The sequence below is a fragment of the Betta splendens genome, chromosome 4 (genome assembly GCF_900634795.4).
Source record: "Betta splendens chromosome 4, fBetSpl5.4, whole genome shotgun sequence".
In the NCBI taxonomy this organism is placed as follows: domain Eukaryota; kingdom Metazoa; phylum Chordata; class Actinopteri; order Anabantiformes; family Osphronemidae; genus Betta; species Betta splendens.
Window position 1 is genome coordinate 19,275,078 of NC_040884.2, and position 22,499 is coordinate 19,297,576.

Consider the following 22,499-nt stretch of genomic DNA (forward strand, 5'->3'; position numbering starts at 1 on the left):
AACCGGCTCAAACCTCTATCTGGGAGCTGTTGTCCGCCTCCTCCGTGGACAGCAGTCCTGGAAAGCCGTCGGGCTCCTCCGCGTCCCGGCTCTGTTCCTGACTCGCCCGGTTGGTGTCCATGTTGCGGGGTTTTGGGGGGACCCACCTCCTCCACCTGTGGCTGTACAGCTTTGAGTCCACGGCCGCATCATCATCGCCCGCTCTCGCCTGCACGTGTGCGTACGGGACCTCTGTGGAGACGAAAAACAGGCAGCACAAGGGATCATGTTCACGCCGAGAAGTTCATTACACGGTGCAATAAATACACATAACTATGAATAATAGCTGCAATAATGCAGCTGACTAATATAATAATATAACCGCAAACAGCCTTCAGGTCCGTGTTTGTCGAACTGAAAGGAAATGTGCGGCCGTGCACAAGGAAAATAATTACAAGGCACAATAATATTTTTACTCTCAATAAGGTAAGAGCCGTATCACAGAGGCGAGGAATGTTCCAGCCATTAATCTCGCCCCGCTCCCTCATAAGTCACTGTCTCTGCAGAGAGAAACGCCGCCCTGCCTGAAACACATGCACGTTAGGAATGAGTCAGCAGCCGTCGCACTCGTCCCAACGCCCGGGCGCGAAGCAACAAACGGTGGCTCGACTGACGGATCGCTTATCGTCACACGCTCGAGAGCAACAGGATTGAGTGGTTACAAACAATTGGCAATAAATTTCATTGTCACTGCAGTCGCCCAAGTGCAAAGTTTGCAAAGTGCAAAGTGTTTTAGCTTTAAGACTGACAACGCTGCTAATTTTATTCCACTATTGTTCATTTGGACAGAGGTCACTGGGTTTAACGCTTTCAACTCATTTCCCCTCTTTTCTCTCACGCTCACATTTTGTTCTCCCCGTCGTCTCGCCTCTTTCTGGGCCCCAACCAGTGGTTCGCGGAGGGGCGGAGAGCGCGAGCCGAGCGGCTTAAGATGTTAATTCACCCAAAGTGGAAGCTGACAGATCCATTTTATAATGAGCATCTGCGTAGCGAGAGGCAGAAGGGACCGAACTGCTCGCGGAGCTGGATGCTGGTGTTCATTAGAAGAAGGCAACTGAGCGGAGGAGACAGCGTGGGGGATGAAAGAGGGCGGAAAACGACTGCTTCACAACTCGCAGCTAATTGTTTGTGGAGCCGAAGAAGAATGATTAAAAGTCACAAAGAGCCACAAACCGAAGCCAGAAATTGAGGTGCGGTCAAAAACCGAGACCAAACTGTTCAAATCAGCATTAAGACAGTTATAAATCAAGAAACAATGACAAAGACTTTAACTTTGAGGGTTTGTGTAAAAAGAACAGCTTCATCTCTCAGGTAAATGGAAATAAAATCCTTCTGTTCGCTGACGTCTTAATACACCACATTCTGGGAATGTGAGCGTTTTCAATTTGCACAGATGATTAGATGAAGCGATTGTTTACGTTTCCCCTGAGTTCTGAAGGTCAGGTCCTGAAGCTTTTCCTTGTGCAGCATCTCTGGCTCATTGTGCTCCCTTCTCATCCCCACACGCCTCTAACACTGTACCGCCTGACACTCTGTCCAGTTATTAGTCACATCCTTGTGGACAAACGAGCTTCCAGTCAATAGTAGAGATCCACCTACTGTGATTCAGGGGGTTCTGCTTTCACATAAACATCCATTTTCCTCAGTGGTGCTGACTGGAAATGGAACCTGTAAATACACCACAGACACAATACACTGTAGCAGCCTTGAGTAAATGGCTGCTCTTTTCCCAGTGCTCTAAACGATGCGTCACCCTTCAACGGAGCGAATGCACCTGCATTTCTTTTGTGCACGCCACCCCCGTGACTCTGGGACAGCGGATTTCTTGCTATCAAGGGGGAACTCCAGGTCCTTTGTCAGTCGCCTGGCAGGGCACTCAGGGCAGCCCCTGGAGCACCGTGTAGAATGACCACCCAGCAGGACGGGGTCTCTCCTCAGTGCGATATTGTTCCTTGGCTTTTGTCCGAGAGGAAATCTTTCCCCTCTGCTTTCCTCTCGGTGCCTCTCCAAGCCCCCGCATACCTTCGCCCTGACTCTGTCCAACAGCCTCGTTGGCCGTGCTCGAGCCTGTCAACACCCCCGATCCACAAACACTGGAGGGACTGTAATTTGGTTCCACCTAAAGCTGTCAAGCATGTTTAGGAGGCCGTAAAACCTCAGAATAAAGGTGCTTTCTGCAGCCCTTGGTTCTCACCTGCCGACACACATGACTGGCAGCGGGTGCAGGAATGCTTCGCTGCACGTCTGCGTGTTTAATTTCAGCGGGAGCGTCGCGCCGAACCCTCTTCTCTCCACGGTCTCTTAGCATTTCTATCGCAGGGAGTCAGAGGGCTTAATTTAGTGGCCACTAAAAGCTGCTTTATCAGTGCACCCACAGACTGGGCCAAACACTTTGAAGGACGTCCCTCGCAGGGGTGTAACCGTGCTGACTGTGCTCATCAACTCACCAGGGTCAACGTGGATTAGGTTGTCTAGTGCTGAGGCCCCACCTTTATGGAATGGGGCTGCTTTTAATTTCAAAATAACCGAATAGAATAAGAACAATAATAAAAGCTTTTAATAGCTATATGCTGCTGCTGATGATGATGAATTGGATAGTTTAAATGAGCAGCTGAAGTCAGGTCTGTGAGGAGACAAACATTAAACAAACTGCAGCCTCCACAAGAATTCCAGACGAGCCACGTCTGAAAGTATTATGACAAACCTGGACCTGTTAACCTGTCGTGGCTTGCTTCTGCCACATCACACACCAGCTGACTGCGGGAGAAAGTTAAAGGCGAGCGGACACGGGGGCAGAAAGTGCAGAGTGACCGGAAACGGAGCTCATGGAGAGAGGACACGCACAGATTTGGTGTTGGGGGGGTTTCACAGTGCGGGAGACGAGCTAAGACGCGGAGCCGAACACAAACAAAGCGTCTTTCTGCTCACAGACAGTTGAATGAAGATCCCCATCCTCGCCGTGGAGGCATGAGACTTTCCCTCCAGACAGACGCGTCAAGAGAGCGCGTGTCATTAATGAACGCTTCACGACACAAGACGCAGCGCGACGCAAACGTCGCCCGAGGTTTGGATTAGAAATGAAAACCGAGGCGTCCACGCTCCTGCTTTGTTATTACTTATAAAGATGCTGCCTCGCTATAGAAATAATCACAAGGCTGGTGTTTCCGTCTGCAGCACACGAGGAGAGGACAGGTGTCAGAGGGAAAGGGAAGCCGACACCGGCTTTGGCTCCAATGAGTATTGACTCAAAGCTTTAACCTCACGCGACATGACTGATTTTAAACATGGAGGCAGGCTAAACCACACAGCGCGGTTAAACAGTACGAAACCCCAAAACACTGGGTTTGAAGTGCTGCAGCAAACCATGGTGGAGTCCGCTGTCACTGCCGCGGCTTTCTTTGTGTAATTGGCGGTTGTCTTGGCTCCGGCACCGGTCAGCGCAGCAAGCGTACGCAAACAGACGTACGCGGACGGATGGGGTTATGTATGAGGAGAGTGACACAGGGCTTTAGGAATTCAGGATTCTGGTCAGGCACAGACAGTCTGGCTCATATTTCAGGAGATGGAGCGATAGGCTGCAGGAGCATGAGGTGCTGCTGCTGCCGGCTCTCAGGAGCCCGGAGGCTGTGCCGTGAGGGAGCCGGGCCCGTAGCGCCGGACAGTGGACGCCCTGTGACAAATTACTTTTCCTCCCTCCACTGCAGACCATTATGACTGCATTGTTACAGGTCAACGGTGAACTGAACTGTCATTGAGCCATCGCACAAAACCTCCATTCTGCCTAAAAGCCTCCACGAAAGCAGAAAACCTGACCCTTCTCAGCGCTTCTTTAACAGACCTTAAAATTGGAAGCGTGTGCGCGGGCGAGTGGAAATGAACAGGCCGGACGAAAGCGCAGCCGAGTTACGAACAAGGGCCTCGTTTTGATTCTCTGCTGAGTCTGTGGTTACAGCAAGCGTCCACTCATCCTCACAAGCGTCCTCCAGCAGCTGCTCTCGCCATCATCTCAGTGTCTGAGACGTTCGAGGACCTGAGCTCACACTGACATGTGTGTGTCTTGTGCACACAGGCTTATTTGGAGCCACTACACATCTGTTGCCACACCTGGAAAGAATAATATCCATCAATGTCTGATACACTGGTTCAATGTAACATTTATACAGCAATTAAAAAGCCAATAAAGGAACGTTCTGACGTGTCTAAACAGAACAAACGACTCACCAAACATTTACACAAGGGTGAGAGAGACACAGGGATGAAAACCAAACACTTACTTCACCACCATTCTATGCATCAATACCTTCCATCCTAATGAGGACCTAAAATCTATCCCTGAGGAACCTCACAATGTTGGAGAGTGCTCACAGAAATTTCCTCAGTTGTTTCTATCAAGGTTCAAAATAAGCATCTACTTGTGTCTACCTGCATGTTCTTAATCACTGCTTGATGAGACAAGAAGAGAAGGATTCCAACATCCAGACACTCCCAACACAACCGTCTGGAACTGAATGACTGCGTGGTCATTTTTAAGGTATTGATCCGTCTTATATATAGTCAGACTAAACGTAGTGGATCTTTAAAACAACTCGTATCTGTGCCAAGAAGCCTCCCTGACGCGTGATTGCCTGTAGTGTCTACGTTTGTTTACGGACGTGTGGTTTTTCCTGATGGACTAAAAGCCAGTTTGAGTCTATTAACCATGTTTTCATCCCACTTCCTCTCTGGCGTGAAGCGCGGCCAGTTGGGGCTTCCTTGCCCTCTCTGCTAATCCATCAGCATCGCCGCTCTGGCCCGGCCAAACCTCTCCACACTCCAGTGTTCTCCGAGCTGAGCTCTGTGTCAACACACACGGACACGTCCAGCTCTCAGCCCAATGAACCTGCCATTTCTCACACTAAAGAGAGGACGGGGTCACTCTGGCTGCTGGTCTGCTCAACTACCAGACTAAACCCAAATCAGCCGTCATCGAGCTTCAAACAGCGGCACGTTATGTAATCAACCAGTGTGAAGTTCAGCATCCATCTGGCTCCTCTGATGCTGCATCCTCTTCACTCAGCACTGAGTGTCATCAATCATGGTAAATCTGACCAACAACACGTACAGCGGTCGCCAGCCTGCAAAGCTGCTTGATTTTCCAGCACTCAGGGCAACCGTCATATCCACTTATAAAATTCCTTCGAATCGAGCTCGTTTGCTCCAGCTGTAAATTCTTCACATGAATAAAAAAACAACCTCCAACATTAAAAACATGCATTACACAAGATCTGGAGAATATCCCAGTGAGCAGATGTAAACACTTCCCAGATTTTTAATGTTCCCCAAAAATATGTGGAAAAACATAAAACTGGCTGTTTAAGATGTGCCGAACGCCGCCTGCTGCCACCTACACCCAAGGAGCAGCAGCAGCATCTCAACGCACTGGGACTCAGAACCAAAACACAGAACCAAAGACAGGTCCGTTTTCCATAGAGCTTTTCTGCTGACAAACCGCGCGTCACATCCAAGTCACACACGGCCTGTAATTGCTTTAACCTCTTTCCATTCAGCGGTCGAGACTTCAGGCCGCTCAAAGGAAATCAATATTAAATACTGTTTACAACACAGCCTCCTCGCCTGGGCCCAAGTTGAGCCATTTAGAAAATGAGACCTATAGAGCTGTATGTCACACAGCAGATGGATGGGTCCCTCCAAAAAATCCCATTACGGAGGAGACTGTGCATGTACACAAGTGTGTCTCCTTAAGATTCGCGAATGCACAATCAATCAGACGCCAGTGCCGCTGAACATTTGCATTGTCAATTGAATAACGAGATTTTTTCTGGGGAATTATTTTTAATTATGCAGGTTTACAAAGAAAATATTCTGCTCCCTTTCTTTCCTGAAAGTTCCAGTTCTTGTCAGTGCGATTTAATTAAATTCATTACATTTGTGATTCATCACGTTTTTCATCTATTTTACTCCCTGCGCTCTCTTCTGTAACTGTGATGGAACCTGCAGAAAAATGACACCAGCAACTGCCACACATTTAATGAATGTAACAGTTCAGCTTTGCAATTTCTTCAAAAGTAGAAATTTAATATTTGTAGGGGGGTGCAGTTTTATAATCGAGCTCCTCGCTGTGATTTAAATAGCTGTGATGGAGATAAAATGATTATCTCATTATACTCAGCTATTTTCCAACAATTCACAATGCGAACTGAGATGCGGGAGTAATGTGAGTGAGTTGTTTACTCGTAAAGTCACGGGGGCTGTGAAGAGAGCTGAGAAGCAGGTTGTTGTCAGATGGGGTTTAGGGTCAGCGCATCCAGAATAGGGACTGGGCCTCTGATAGAAACAGACAAACAGCCTGGGAGAGACTAGTTCAGATGCAAATTGCCCTGGTATATCCTCCAACTCCTCGCTGCCTTTGACTCCATTAGTTAGCCTCAATGAGGGCTAGGCCCTTCCTCGTGAGATACCGATTGAGAGCAGGGGAGGAGTGGCTGTGTTGTTATTTGGGCAGAGAGACGGATGCAGCTTGGCAGCAGCAACCCCCATTTGCAAACGCAGAAGATTTTCCCAGGAGGAGAACCACTAACGCGTCCTAATGAGACAGGAGGGGTTCATCTTCACGCCCAGGTGAGTGTTTACCAGGTGCCTCGCGAGCATTGATCGAAGGTTCAAACTGAAGCATTTGATGGGAAAACTCAGGCCCAGACACACTCTGGCTCCCTGTTTCAGGACTTTCAAGTGTGACAAGTATGCCTCCGGGCCCCGCCTCTCTCTCCATGCCATGCTCCTGGGCACCCTGCCATCACCACTGGGCCCCATGTTCTGCCTCTCTGGGCTTAATTGATCAAACCTAGGGAGCCCCACAGCACCGAGGGAGGCTTGGCTCGCTCCTCCAGGCAGCCAGGAGAAGAAGAAACGGAGAGGCTTCAGCCCACATGCCTTTAGACTCTTCTAACATTTACTTGCTATAGGGAAATATTCATAGTCAAATGCTTTTGGACAAACACTATGAAGTGGTGAAACATGAATAAAACATAAAAAATCTCCCTACAGCTACACCCCCCCACCCCCCTTGTTTTTCTTACACATCAGAGGAAATGCATATGGCTTGGCTCAAACACAAGAAATTTCTGTTTGAAGTGTTTGAAGATTATGTGTCACAATAGGAGTAAAAAGCAGGTCACAAAAACAAGACAGGATTATCAAAAGGTGCTTTTAAAAGCTGCTACGGATCCATGTGCCAGCAGGTAATGATGAAGGAGGGGACTAGAGAGAGGGGCCCTGTCAGAGCCACCGCGGAAGGGCCCAGAGGGGGTGGAACGCTGGGTTCAGTCACTGTGAGTTTCTCTGAGCCGCCGTACCTGGAGCCTGTCTCCCAGGACTCCAGCACATAAGACGGACCGCCGCAGGCTTTACAGGCAGAAAACACGGGCTCGATCACACGGAGGCCCACGGTGGCCGGCGCACAGCGCTACCTGGGAGCGTCTCCTGTAATTACGCGGGAACGCAGCCATGTGCGCGATACAGTAGATTTGTTTTCTAGCAGGTGTCCTACAGTACAACTCGTTCCCTAAAAGCGCAGACGTCCAGGCTGCAGGTCGGTCTGCAGAGACCTGTTCCACAGTAGCGCATGCACGGCACAACAACGCCCCCGGCTCCTTCCAATCAATGTTATTATGACCCTGTCAGCCGAGGAACCGGGTCAGAGCCCAGACAAACCTGCAGAAACACGCCGGGCTCTTAGTTACTTTGAAGCGAATAAGAAACGCGTCCTCGCACTGAAACCCGTTCACAACATCCACCCGCTGCCGTAGAACACGGCTCGGCGCCGGTCCAGGCTGGGATCATGACGTGCGCCTGCCTAGCACAAACTGCAACCGCCCAGGGAAGGTTTGAATTATTCATAGAGCTAATAATCTATGAAGACTGACTGTCACATATGTCATATTATTACCACCTGTCCCTTCAAGGTAAACACCACGCTGCATGGAAGAGTCTCCACAGAGCGCGTTTGCTAATCAGCCTGTAGCTTCTGTGCTCACACATCACCATTGTCTGAGGACTATGAACGGCTAACCACAATGTAATCAAAAAAATATATGTAAAAATATGAAAAACTGTCACTTTTCCAGCTGCTAGGGCCGACTGGCAACCTCATATCTGGAGGGAGACATTTTATATCGCTCGAAGACACTGTAGCAGGTCAGAGTCTCTTATTCATAATGAAACACCTTCCCTCTCTATTCAATAAAATATAAATGAACACAGTCCTGGCCAACACAGCTGAAGCTGCGTGGAGCTCAGGGTTGTTTAGTGACTAACAAAGGCCTTCACAAGAGCGAAACGAGAGAGAAGTGGAAAAAGATGGACGAATGGAGGCGATGAAGCGTGGGCTCCAACATGGGCGTTTCCAGCGTCTTTGCATCAGTCAGAGAGCGAGGAAGAGGAGGAGCCCTAAATGGAGGAAGGTGAAATAGCTTTAGAGTCTGGGGATACTGCCTGTTAACAAGCTGGTAGGAACTTTGGACCCCTCCTTCTAATGCAGCGTTTACAGTCTGTGTTTTCCCTTGAGACGAACTTAGCGCCATAAAACATTTATTCCACTCACTCGTCTTCCATCCGCTTTCACTTCCTGCAGCTGATTCTGAGATTTCAATCTACGCGACTGCTGAAAGGAAACTGATGCTGCTCCAGTCCTAAAGTCCATGATCTCAGATTCTGGTCCAGTTCTTCCACGGCCCTCTCCAGCCCCTCACTGTCTGTTTAGTGTCCTCCTTTTAAGACATCTTTCCTCTTCAGGACAGATGCGGTCCCACTTGGTTTTCCCACTGGTCCGAATCCTGGGACTTCCACGAAGCAGGAGTGAAACAGCTGAGAGGAGAAAATTTATCAAGCAGCAAGCGCAAAAACATGTCGCTAACTTGACCTACATTGTCCACAAGAAGCAAACACCGATTGACAGCAATAACACACCTGCCGTTTAAGCAGTTAAAGTGAAAGTGTGGGACCAGCAGAGCCTCACAGCGACGCCGCTCTGAAGAGAAACGCCCCGTTAGACAGGGTCAAATTAGTCCCAGTCGATCACTGCACGCGCCGCATCAGCACCGGCCCCAAGTGGCAGCGCCGAGGTGTCGGTATGAGGAGCCTTTCATTAGCATGCTGTCACCCTGACTGGAGTCTCATATCCCTGTGTTTCCCCTCATGTCTGAGCAGGGGCCCGACACTGCAAACCCACCGCGGGACCCGATCACCGGCGCGCCGCTATCTCCGAACCCGCGGCAACGGGAAATTAACGATTCCCATCTCATCTAATCTTAAAATCTTATTCCTATGTTTATTTGTCCGCTCAGATTTGATCTCATGCTTCTTGTTTTAGGATGCGCCGCCGCTGAGTGGCCTGAGCCATTCGTCTCTCGGGTTGTGGAGCGTGACGGTGCCGAGCTATAAATCAACACGGGGGGACGCGTCTTGAACAGTCGGTAGAAGCCCAAACAAAGCAATGAGACAAATGGTAGACATTCACATTCACGTGGTTGCCCCTGTTGGTCCATACATTTTCATTGTGGTTACAGCTTCTGTCCTGAGGTCCGATATGAGCGGTTACATTTAAAAGCTGGCACTGACACATGCTGCATCCCGGAGCAGTGTCCAATTTTTACATCTGCGCGTGAGGACAGCCCGGGGGAAGGTACAGTACTTACTTATATCGTCGAGGCATCTCCTCTAATAAACTAGAGCCATTACGTTTTATGGCTTAGGTGTTCTCCTGAGCTCACACTAATCCTCGTAGCTGCGCTGACGTTCTCAGCGCAAGCCAGCGAACACAGGGGGAGACGCCGCCGCTCGCAGCAAACAACTCCGCTGACCTTAAAAACGTCAAATCCCCTCCCAGGGCTTTTCCCCCATCAGTGGCTTTCTGCCGCAAACAAAGATTTATCGCTGAAATGGGTTCCCTGCAAATGCCAGGATTAAATAATAGACAACATGGGCACCGATGACTTAATGAAACGCAGCCAGTGACAACGGGAGGACCCTGCCGGGCTGCGGCACCGCTTCCACGCTGACATTTACAGCAAGCTGTTGCTCTGATAAGATGTAAATAGGAAATTATTTGCTCAGTTAAGGAAATTAAATGTGAAAAGCCACGCTGATTGTACAGTACAGAAATAATGCCTAATAAATCGTACAACTCACTGCTGCTTCTAAATCAGTGAGTCTCCTTGACTCAGCATGACAAGCCTTTACTGCTGTGTAAATGTCCACTCCTCTGAATTAAAGGTTAAAGGGTTATGTGCCTGATCCACTATGTATTTGCTCACTAGTTGGAGACCTCCCCCAGTGTCTGTATACTTGGATTCATATTTGCCCTCTAATGGGGATATTTGCTCTAGGCCACAGGCACCACAGTGTTGCACTGTTTACATACCTCATGCATAGACAGACAGATGAAATTAGCGAACGGCCTGTTGGATGGGGGAGTCAGAATGAGAGGCAACAAGAGAAAGGTCAGAGGTCAAGATGGGGCGAAGCTACGTGTATACTTGTTCGTGTTCATTCGCCGTCTGTTTTTGAATCTGTTTTGTTAAGGGTGTGTTTACCCCGTCACTCACCGCACCCATGAAAGGACAGAAAACACAAGACCTGGAACTGCTGCATCATGCCCAAACAAAGCCCGACCTCCAAACTCAAGAGCTCAACTTTGATCCAGGCCTCAAGCCAAAAAAGAAGAGTCATAAAGATTCACTGCTTTCACTCATTTGACTGCGGTCGGTGTTGACCAGGGTCCAGCACAGCTGACGATGGATCAGCCTTTTTGGGTCACGACGTGGGAATGAAGTGGACTCTGGAGCCGAAAACACAAGCCAACGCTCATTCCTTGTAAATGAAGTAAAAGCTGCACTAAACTGTGCGACATTGTCATCGTTGCAAGAATGTGCCTCAGTATTGTGCAGGATTTACACGGGCGTCCAAAAACTCCAGGCCATGGTTTACTGTGCCGTACATCCAGAAAATGATCCGTCCAAACGCTGGCTTGTAAACACCGGTGTCATAGTGAGGCGGTCTGATTTTAGGGCGATATTGATTCACACCATCTTTCTTCAGGGCCGAACTCGGTGTTATCAGTGCGCTATCGATCTCCAGACTTCTCATCAGCTCGGGCGGCAGCGGGCGAAGGACAGGCTACACAACTAAACCCACATGATTGATGGCACATTCGAAGCCCGCTCATCTTTACACGTGGGAAAACTGGGACAGGAAGACAAACGGCAAGAAGAGAACGCGTGGGAGGGGAACGAGAGTCTGGAGATGAGGTGGGACGGAACGCGAGACGCAGGGCTTCCTATTCCTCCGTCGCACGCACCAGGAGGAGCCGTGAGACGCGACAGACGCAGCTTGTTCTCGGCTGCAGATTGCTGTGACCTCCGGCTTCTTGAAAACCCATTCACAGTTGTTCTGTCCGGACTGCGTGCAGCAGTGCAGGCAACCGATCGATAGAGCGCACTGGCTAATCACATTCACCTACGACAGACTCAAGAACAGGCGGCTGGAAAATCATGATGATGATGATGATGATGCAGGACAGTGGGCACAACAAACGTTACCGTGGTCTCCAATGGCTATAACGTCTGCCGCTTTGACAGCTGTGCTCCGACAAGTGTCAGCATGATTTTAGTACCATTACAAATACAATGGGGGGGGGCGACTTTGAGCGATATGTCGCAAACAGCCGTCCAACTGGCTTTGAAGCAGCAGGGAAACGACAGATATGTCCGAGTAATGGGCAGAGGTCTTGAAATAAAACCAGCGTGTGCCAGCGTTTTGGGGCTCTCGTGGGAGGGAAAGGACATCAAATAACTCATCTATATTCATATCGCCGCCTCTCATTTTCAATTTTGGCTGCTCGGCGATGGATGGGGGTTTCGGGGCGTATATCACGGGTTTGGCAGCGCTGTGCGAGGGGGCATTTCATATTTGACCCTCATTCAATATGATCTGGGAAGCAGAGCTTTTTATCAGGCCAGAAGCAAAACAAAGAGAACATATTGCATCACAGGTGTCAAATTATATCTCTCTCTCTCTCTCTCTCACACACACACACACACACACACACACACACACACACACACACACACACACACACACACACACACACACACACACACACACACACACAAATGAAGTTCTGCTGGCCCAGTTGTAACAAAGCACAGTGTTGAAACCTGTGATGCCAAAGAGGAGCCAGACATGTGATCAATGGGTTTTGTTCCTGGGTTTTAGTTCAGTTTGAAGGGTGATTCAGTGACTTCAAACTTCTGAGCCACTATACTTTTGCAAAGTAAGTAAATTAGGGAGAAAGGAGAAACTGGTTCCTTATTCAACGAGACGAATGCAACAAGTTTAGTGAAGGAAAATGACTCGACGTATTCAGACCCAGCTATTCATAACACCTGTAATTAGCAGAGACATTGAGCAACAGTTTAAGGCTCACACAGTCGATCCACACACTCGCACACACACACACACACGCACGCACGCACACACACACACACACGCTCTCATCTCAGATGCCTATTAGGACACATCAAACGCAAACGTAGACAGGAGAGAGTAATTAACTTGCACTGCCAGTCGGGACATGGTGCTGGATTAAGACTGTGAGTGTCTAGTTACCCGGGCAGAGAACAGGACCTGCGACCACTCTCCCTTTCTCTGACTCACGTACAGTACACACACACACACAGGCGATTGTTACACCTTGCAATTCATCACCACAAAGACTCAAAGAAAGCCTTTGTTCCTGGCTCTGTGCTGAGCTGTGGGAGCCACTTTCTTCAGTAAGCACTGGCAAGAAGACAGAAACCTGAACACCTGGCACAGGCCGGACCTCATTTACCAGAACCTTTTTTTATTATCTTTGGTTTGGCTTAGCTTTGCTCAAACAAGCATGTCTGATCAAATTAGAAGTAAAAAGAACATAAAGCGTAAACAGGAGAGAGATAAAAATGTCACAACTCGACTGATGTGCTACAGACCACCTTCCAGTTTCCAGCACCAGTATGAGATCATGGAGGACAGCTGGGTGAAACTGGAACACACAGAAATCACCCCGACCTCTGGAAACCTCCGCGGGCTTCTGGGAAGAGTCCTTTATCCACCTACGCCCCCCTCTTCCTGGCAGATCCTACTCCTAAAGGCCTGATGATAAACACCAAGGCTGAGCAGAGTCTCAACACAAAGTGGACACGTGTTTTACAAAGAACTATGTTGAATCTTCATGACTCACTGGGATTTGGTGGGAACAAGACACAGAACAATGTTAACACAACGCTAACAACAACAAAGAGACGGTTTTCACCTCCCCCGGAGCTGCGTGGCCCACGAAGTTTGAATCCGACCACCAAACACAACAAAACAAAACCACAGAAGCTGCGGCCACGTCTGCAGCACCTGTTTGGCTCCGTGCAGTTTGGACGCGAGGCAGAAAACGGAAAACAGCCTGACTCAAGCCTCCGGAGGCCCAAATCTGTCCTCGGCCTCCTCAGGAACAAACGCCACCTCCTCGTTCTCTCCCCCAAACACGCCGTGGTCCGTCAAACCCTGCTCAGCGAGACGCCAGCGCCGCGGGGCTCGTTCTCCGTCAGGACGGGTTCGGTGAAGAGAGACAGCGTTTGACGGAGGACGTGGAGACACTTTCTGGGCAGAGAAGCAAAGGACTCAGAGCAGGAAAAACACATCCGCGTGGGTGAGGTTTAGCTTGGCACAGCTCAGAAGCCAACCCGCAACCAGGGTTTTCATTAAGACGCGACGCAGTCCTTATCACCTGTGGAGCCTCCGATGCACACAGTGCCAGTGTGTGAGGGAAACCAGCTGTAACAGAAGCCGGGAGCACGTCAGGAGGCAGAGAGAGAGGGAGCGACGGCACAAAAAACCCACAGAGGAGCCGACAGTGCGGGAGAGGAAACTTTCACACGCAGTAGAAGCAAAGGCATGCAGCAGCAGGCTACAAACCCTGTGAGTGACAGCTGATACTGAGGGAGGAGGCCGCGCCGCCTTTCAGGATATGAGGCGTCAGATCGGCCCCTGAACTAAGCTGTGACTCAGTGGATCCTCAAACAGGTAAATAACCACGCCCAAAAACAGAGAGAGAGAGAGTGGTTATTTTCATTGCTCTTCCTGAGCATCCTTTCATTGTTTTCGCGCAGCTACTCCTTTGGCCTCAGTGCCATGTAATAAGCAAATGCAGACGCTGGGAGTAAACCCTGATTTGGATGCAGTGCAACGCAGAACCAGGCCTCCATGCATATTTTACAAACTGACAAATTGTGTTGATTGATTGTAGCAGGAAACAAGCATCTGATACGGAAGCAAATGAGGCGGCACAAAGAAAACAGACAATAAGACTCCGACTCCAGCAGCCTCTGGACCATTTTGCTTAATGTTCCTACAGTTTCCGTCAGCTGCTCCTTGATTCTCTGCGCTAATTATGAAACACTCGGCTTTTCAGAGTAATGATTTCTAGTGGCTATGTTGCTGTAATTGTTTTCTTGATCAGCGCAGCGTCCTGTTTTCCAGACTCCTCACAGACTTTTTCCCGTGGAAAACACCAGGCCGATCACGTAGCGACAGGCCGGGCTGTGGCGACGCCGCGGTCATGGCGAATGGAAAGCGGCCGCTCTCCTCCGCTGGAGCGCTGACGCCCAGATGTGTATCGTCTCATAACGAGGACTCTTTGGCCGTCGCGAGCGTCCCGCTTCCGACGTTTGACCTTTTCAAACTGCCTTGATGGACAATTTGTGCCTTAAAGTAAGCTAAATGAATCCCGCCGAGGAGAACGTGCCAGGAATTACTAATGGCTGCAACCTCAGAGTTGCGATAACTCGGGCCGAATGCAACTACTGGAAGCAGAGGAGGGGGGTGGGGGGGGGGGGGGGGGGGGGGGTGTAGCCACACAAAACACAATGAGGAAAAGCTAAAGAGGAGCTTAACTGTGCTGGGTTTCATTAACCAGTGGCCTCTTTGCTCTTTGTCTTTGAGCCCATTGAGCCTTATGTGGCGCTCCGGTCCTCTCCAGCCATCAGACGGAGCTCATTCCTGGGCTAAGGAGGGCCAGGCGTGACTAATGCGGGAGCTTGGTGCTGCTGTTGCATGCTGTTATGGGGGGATGACCCTGCCTTCCTGCCCCGGCGATGTATTGCACCGCCACTGTCATTGCATTCAGGGCAGCACAATAACCCCTCCCGCCTCCTCCTCCTCCTCCTCCCGCCGTCTCTCGCCCAACCCTCATACCACCCTACCCCCGTCATCCAATTCACGGCAGCTCCTTTTAGCGGGTCAATAAAGAGGCTGGCTCATTCTGTCCGATCTGAAATGTGCAACGTCAGAAAGAGGGAGAGATGGGGGAAGGGGGTGCAGGGGTGGGATTCCAAGGGGGCTTACGATCCCCTCAGTGGAGGAGACTGATCCGGACCTCCTGCTTTGTGTGGGGGAACTTCTCTGCAGACGGTGTATTGGTCATCAAGCCAGAACCGGGCTGGTAGATCTGCTCAAACCCGACACTGGGCGCTATCGCTAATCATAAAAGTCACTCTTTGATTCCTTGTTCCTCACACTCAGAGTGTGAGTGCCTCCGAGCGTGCGTTTGTACGGCTGCAGCTGCTGGCAGCATGATGGATGAGGAGCCGGAGACGGCTGCATCCCCGCCGCTGACTGGGAACAGGTTAACCCTCTATCAGCTGCCCCGGGCCTGCGAACAAACAACCCCAAGCATCCAGGGCAGATGAAATTCCACACACAGCCGCAATCTTAGCACATTAACAGCCCTCGGCGCAGGCTGTTAAATCCGACCGCATCGTTACAGAAGGCAAGGCTTTCCCTCTCACGCTCCTGCTCTCACGCTTCCCCTCGCGCTCCAGCGGAACATCTCTCTCTCTCTCTCTCTCTCTCTCTCTCTCTTTTTTAATCCATTCCTAAAAAAGCAGCGTGGTGCAAATTAACCCCAAATCAGCCCTAATTTCTGGGAGTGCGCCACTGGTGAGCATGTCACCGCGTCACAGACTGAAAGCTTAGGGGGGAAGAAGGAAACACTCACAGGATGTTGTGTAATTTCACCCAGATGTGCTGCACAGCTCATCTAACTGATAGATGCAGGGGGAGAAAATGAATACTTCAACTAGTCCTCACTTCGTGGGCTCTGTGGAGATGATGAGACCATTCAGAGATTGGGGGGGGGGCATTAAAGCCTCCCAGTGGACCTGCAGAGTGGACCAACCGTGATCTATTAATACAGCTCTGTCTCAGGAAGGACAGGGCTGCTCCAGGTCAGTCTATGAGGGAAGCACTTTACCCACATGTCTAAAAATACTGTCCTACATAAAGTCAGGGGGACTCGGCTCCAGCAGAAGGACCGATGAGAGAAAGGCACCCTCTTTGTATGAAGATGCTGGTGTTCGGGAGTTTACCTTGAAAAACATCCTCATTCCGACCGTTTTCCCACGAGAAGCACAAACATATGGAGGAAAAACAAGCCGCTGTTTTGTTTTCGCCAGCGAGCTGATGTCAAATGAGCCGGAGAGCGGCACGGCCGAGAAGAATGCCCGGATTCATACGGTAGGTAAGAATGAGAGGCACTGTGTGAGACCACGGAGCGTGTGTTCGCGCGTGTCTCCGTGCGAAACATCGCACCCGGCCAACAGCGGCGCTCCCCCACGCACATTCCTCCGCGGCCCGCACACCAGCGCATGCGGGTTTAACTGACTGTCGCCGCCCGCAGCTCAACATCTACCACTATCTGATACGCAGCCGCCCGGAAAACCCGCTGTCCCGCACGAATGGAGCCCGCGTCGGCGTGAACCGTGCGGGTGCGTGCGGCATGTGATGGGTCTGAGGGAGCGGACGCCACGGCTTCACTCGCCATCCTCCGGTCTGGAAGGCGTGTGTGGTGAATGAGCGGAGCGGCAGGTCGTCTGCGGGTCCCTGAAGCCGCGGTTGACAGAAATGCCACTTCTGGGTCACGGAGGTCAGTGCAGGTCGGTAAACAGCACAAAATGAGGTAGAAGGCGCACGTTATGTTACCTTTACAGTAGCAGCCCATGAGAAAGCAAAGCGAGCCTAATAATACTAAAAAATGTGATCTGAAGTCTTTGATCCAGAAAATGAAGTCAGTGGGTCACAGAGGCCTCGTCCGCTTATTCCTAAAAATACTCTGATTAAAGTACAGTCTTGTCTTGTATCTACTGCACAAACCAAACCTCTGCTTCTATCCGAACCTACAGAAGACCGTTTTAAATCTAAGCACGCATGCAAAAAGCAACCAGGGTCCACCTGCCTTCCTTTGTGCTTCTGCACAATCTGGAGCCTTAGAGAAACGGGCCTAAACGTGAACTGGGTGCTGTTTCTTACCGCTGCCGGCTGAGATCTCGGCGTGGACGTCCCCCACACACTGCAAAACTAATATAACTCCAACGAGAAGGTCGACCGTCTTCACGCCCGCCATATCCAAGTTCAGCTGCCGATTGTCTTGTCGGTCCCCTTTCAGGAGAGGCGTCCGTGTTCCTGGTGCGCCAACGCCGCTTCGCCCCGCGGACTCCGCAACTCTGCCGCTCCTCTCGCCGCTTTTAAAACGGAAACCTGCCTGCGCCGCGCCGAGCGGGTTTTGTTCCAGCGTGCGCCACTCTGCGCGCTCCTGGAGAGTCCGCGAGACGAGCTCGTCCCCACGGGTCCACGCCGCGAAAGCGACAAAATGATCCCCCCCAAAAAAGAAAAGGGACGACCACTTTAAAGGCTCGTGCCAGCTCCAAACACCGGTCTCATCCCGCCGGACGGAGGCGCAGACGCTGAATGAGAGGCTGGAAGCGACGCGCCTCTGGAGCAGACCGTGCGCTCCTTCCGTCATCAGCTCCTCGGAGCCAATGACGCGTCTGCTGTTTGATGCCGAGAAGGAGGCGAGCGCACAAAGCGCTTCTCCAGCTGAGAGGGTTGTTATTCCGATTGTCACCCTGAATGTGAGTTATGTGGAAAGATGCGGGGAGAGGCGCTTCAGACGCTGCAGGCTCATTGTCTGCCGGCGAGATACTGAAGCTGCAGAATTTAAGAGGACAGAAAACCCTCTATAGGTTCCATACAAACCATGCGTTAGTCATTTAAAGGTGCAGTTCTTGAGACACTATGTTTTTACTTGCATCCATCCAACAAGTCCGACTACAACCTGTTAGACTGGTGTCACAGCAGTGAGTTGTGAGGGCGCCCTCTTCAGGCACTAGTTGTATTGATGTACCGAACCTCCCACAAATCTCCAAGATTATGAATCTGCAAAACAGCCATTTCCCCGTTAAATACAGCGTCTGACTCCACAGGTAGTAAAGTATTAAAGTGGGATCTGTCCTTTTCCCCACGCTGGGTGATTTACCAGGCAGAAATGCTTCATATGAGGGAACATTTCTTTTCTTTTCACCCCTAAATCTCTCTCTCGACTCCCCCGTTGACATCTCACCACCCTTTTTCTTCTTTATTGCATAGTTGATGCTCATTACGCACAGGAAGGAAAACTTGGACCGCATGCTTCTTCCAATTAAGATGCTCACTGTGGGAATTCAGGAGCCGCACCACAGCCATGGAAAAGTTGAACGTGGAGAGGAAGCTCGTGCACAAAAGCCTCATTTAGGGATGTGCACGCTGAACATTTGATATTTGGACCTTTGTAGGAAAATAAAACTGCTCATAAAGGACAAGGAAATGTAAAATCTACCATAAACACAACTATATCTCCGCACCAGGAGAGCAAACAGCTGAACTGAAAAAAAAAAACGTTGCTCAGTGCTTCCATCAATGGTTTCATCTTTGCACCATAAAGCATCTCTCAGCACGTCGTGTAGATGCTAAAATGTGGTGTAGCTCCCGTCGATGTGGCCACTGAGGCTGGTAAACCAGTCCTCCTCCCTCCACTTCTATCCCCCTGCATTTGTGTGGAGACTCGGCTCTCCGTGAGGTCTGCTGCACTAATCGCCTCGTTCCCCGACGCCAGCGTGAGGAAGCAGGCCGCTCCGATCGCTCTGAAAATCGCCCTCTTTATCGCTTTCTCCCACGGCGTCCTCCTCCTCCGTCGCTCCAAATTCTCTCTAAGGCCCTTCTCTCTCGCTACTGAAGCGTCTCCAGCTCCTACTCTGTGTGTGTTGTAAAAGGAGGATCAAGTCAGAGATGCCGTGAACTTTTGCTTGGCTGGAGACCACGCTTGGTCTCCTGGGGGTGAACTTACAGCGCATCCACACAGCAAAATGAAAGGGGAGGAATCCAGCAAAATCACCGATTTTAAGTCAGAGACTGTGGCTGAATATAAATTTTCCAGACAGTGCTCATGTCTGGAGTCGGGTCCCAGTTGTTGAGATGCACAACGGCACCTCAGCGCGGCGTTTATGACACGTGGTCACGTAATAAACAGGAAGCAAGGGGGCCGTGTGGCGGTCCCGACAGGAAAACAGGGAGGAGAACAAGCCCGACTCTGTGTGCGTCTTTCCATTAGAGCACTGCCGATGATGAGCTTTTCCGTCTTGTAGTATTAAGAACAAGTAGCACGAAATCATGTACTGTAGCTTGGCATTAAGTGGAAAATTGAAAAGGGTCTGTGCTGGTGACTTTAAAAGCAAATATAATTAGTAAAATAATATTCACCTCTGAAATGTGGCAGAGCAGCAAAAAAAGGAAAAACTCAAGGTACTAGAGTTATTTTCCAACACTGCCTCACTCAACTGCCGAACAACTTCAAGCTTCTTTATATACTGATCAAACCCCTTTGCCCCAAAGCAGAACAAACAGAGGCTGGTCCCCTTCACTCTATCATTCTCATGAACAAACAATAAACCTTTAAAAACTCATTCATTTTGTGTTTGATGATGTATTGACTCTCTCTTATAGTCAGAACGTTAATAGAACCTCAGTAGACAGAAGGAAAGAGCTGCTGGATCTTTTTCTACCTGGGATGCAAAACAGTTTTATTTTGATATTTTATGCACCTTATACAACCATATACACTGTATTCTGATGGGCAGGGACGATTCTCCCGCCCTGCTGTTTCAGACCTGGCATGTTTTTGCGGAAAGTCACTGCAGAGCGGAGGGAAGGCCCCCTGGGCCGACGGCCGTCCACCTTTAAGTGAATATACAGAGAAAAGACCCAATTTCCTCCGTCCTCCACCCAGGCAGAGGATGAGCGAGCTGACTCAGGGCTATCATTACACAGAAAGCAGTCTGGGATAAATTTCACCTTGACCTGACAGGAATAGTTAGGTGACCCAGCAAAAAGAAATTGGGTTCGGTGCTGTGGCAGCAGCTCGAAGTGAGAGAAGGTTCTGCTTAATTGTTATGCAAATGATAGAAAAGTCAATGATTTTAACAGTAGTCACGCATAAAGGCCGCTCCTGCAGAGAGGGGCTCACCCGCAAAACAAAGCACACTGACCTTTGGCTGGAGTTGGTCTGTGACTAACAACACTGGGACAATAGCTCCACAAAGAGCTGACTCATGCTTCAGCAGTGACACGGGGACAAAGCTGCTGGTGTCCACTGCACAACCACGAAGCTACCAGAAAAAGAGCCCCAAAAACACGGGGAGATGCAGATTGTCAGTCACACAAGGCGTGTGTGCGTAGATCACACGATCGGGTCGAAAGAAATAAACACTGATGCAAAGGCTTGCGAAAAGGCTGAGTTGGTGATTCAGCTGCTCCGCCGCAAGATGTGCCTTCATCAGTAGGCAATTACTGAAAAATAAATTTGATTTGTAAAACAAAAACAAGGGCGAACATTTTCATTTGCACTGGTGAGGGTTAGAACTGATCACTAATGGGTTCGTAAGCTGGATGTTTTCTACTTTTGCCAGTGTTAAAAAAATCTTTCAATCCTTTGCAAGACATTTACAGCTATTTAGTTTCACATCTGTTAATAGACCCGCTACAGTCATTGTTTTAAGCATCCAAGATCACAAAAAATGTAATTTCTGCATTTAATTCTCATGCCTCAAAGCCCAGATCTGATCTGTCTGGGTCTACGTGCCTGCAGTAGTATGAATGGCATATAAAATGAGTATACTACAGTTTGTTCCTTTACTACTGTCCACCTGAACAACAAATGAGTCTTTTAGAAACACTTTTCATGATTCTAATGTTGTTACGCTCAGATCCATGTTGATCCTGTAGGTGAAGTTTCATGCTTTCGTGTTTCTTTCATGCTTCGGAGCTCCTGGGCCCGGCGACATCGCCAGCGGGGGGGTGGTTGTACATGGGGTTGGTGAAGGACAGCTTGGCGTTTCTCCAGGTCAAAACCTGCTACAGACGAGTGCACACACAGAGACGGGCGTCACGCCATCAACTTAACAGCAACAGCTGAAACGTGGCGCCCCGACGCCTCACCTCCACCTCCCTCCTCCAGGGGTACACGCTGATGGAAAGCCCCCGACCAGCGCTCCTCCTGGGGTTCGCCCCTAGAAAGCCGCCCAGCTTTTCATCCACAGACGGGAGCTGAGGGGGAGAAGATGTCGGGGGGACGACGACTCAGAATCACTCCATGTGTGAGAAAGCGTGAAATGCAGGTGCAATTAAAATGAAATTGACCTGTTACGGGCTCATAATTACACCTTTAACTTCAATAAAACATCTCGTCGTCTGTGAGAGGTGGAATAATCACGTCTGCTTAAAGAGGAGCTGAGGAGGAGCTGTGTTGTTGAGATATGAGTTCACACCTACACCTCTATTTATAGATGAGTCCTCACCGGCAGTCACATGAAGGCAAACATGCACAGACATGCCAATAACGATTCCTGTTCACCAATACATTATACTGTTATTCAGTATAATAACACTGTTGAGTAAATGTTGCACAGATGTTGCATTTGATCAGATTTTGTGGTTTGATTCTTGTGAAGCTGCTGGAAACACACACACACAACAGCTCAAATATCTGCCTAACCTCAAAATCAATGATCCCGAATCCAAAGATCCAATCTAGCAGAAAGGCCTGCTGATCACCTTTTGACCTGCTCCAGTGTTAAATTTGTTTATTGAATAAATGTAAGTCGAAGGGGAGAAAAACGAGCTTTGTATAGCCGAGAACCCAAACAGAGTTTCCTGATGATTGATTGGATGTTGTCGTGCGCTGACCTCCGCTGTCCAGTGACCGCCTGGCTTATCCATCACCCCGTAATCCATCAGGTCAGGCTTTCTGTGGAGATGGATCATCACCATCTGCATCACCAATATGATCAGCAGCAGCTCTGAGGGTCGTTATCGTCGCCCGGACTCACCTCAAGTAGCATCTCGTCCTGCGTGAAACCAGAAAGCAGAGAACGGCGCCGAGCACCAGCAGCAGCAGCCCCACGACGAGGGCGACATACACGGCGTCTAAACAGAACGGGGGGGGGGGGGGTGTTACTCCCTTAATGGACTGCAGTGGGATTAACAGGACATGCAAGGATTTAGTGGAT

General features: G+C 49.8%; 2 protein-coding genes across 6 annotated transcripts in view; both read right to left on the reverse strand.

Moving 5' to 3' along the window:
* plxdc2b (plexin domain containing 2b) overlaps window positions 1-18,074 on the reverse strand; it is a 45,689-nt gene extending 27,615 nt beyond the window's left edge. The window contains exons 1-2 of one of the 4 annotated variants that reach the window (XM_029146571.3): window positions 17,431-18,074; window positions 14-231 (exon numbers count right to left, since the gene is read on the reverse strand). In XM_029146571.3, the coding sequence (XP_029002404.1) occupies window positions 14-231; window positions 17,431-17,923 (711 nt within the window). In that variant the 5' untranslated portion in view covers window positions 17,924-18,074. Of the gene's footprint in view, window positions 1-13; window positions 232-883; window positions 2,237-8,638; window positions 8,663-13,852; window positions 14,057-17,430 lie in introns of those variants that run through there. The other 3 variants (XM_055508576.1, XM_055508578.1, XM_055508577.1) reach the window with 3 other exon arrangements.
* A 1,920-nt stretch (window positions 18,075-19,994) lies between these two features.
* malrd1 (MAM and LDL receptor class A domain containing 1) overlaps window positions 19,995-22,499 on the reverse strand; it is a 29,939-nt gene continuing 27,434 nt past the window's right edge. The window contains exons 30-33 of one of the 2 annotated variants that reach the window (XM_029149229.3): window positions 22,320-22,416; window positions 22,177-22,237; window positions 21,430-21,537; window positions 19,995-21,342 (exon numbers count right to left, since the gene is read on the reverse strand). In XM_029149229.3, the coding sequence (XP_029005062.1) occupies window positions 21,244-21,342; window positions 21,430-21,537; window positions 22,177-22,237; window positions 22,320-22,416 (365 nt within the window). In that variant the 3' untranslated portion in view covers window positions 19,995-21,243. Of the gene's footprint in view, window positions 21,346-21,429; window positions 21,538-22,176; window positions 22,238-22,319; window positions 22,417-22,499 lie in introns of both variants that reach the window. The other variant, XM_029149228.3, reaches the window with a different exon arrangement.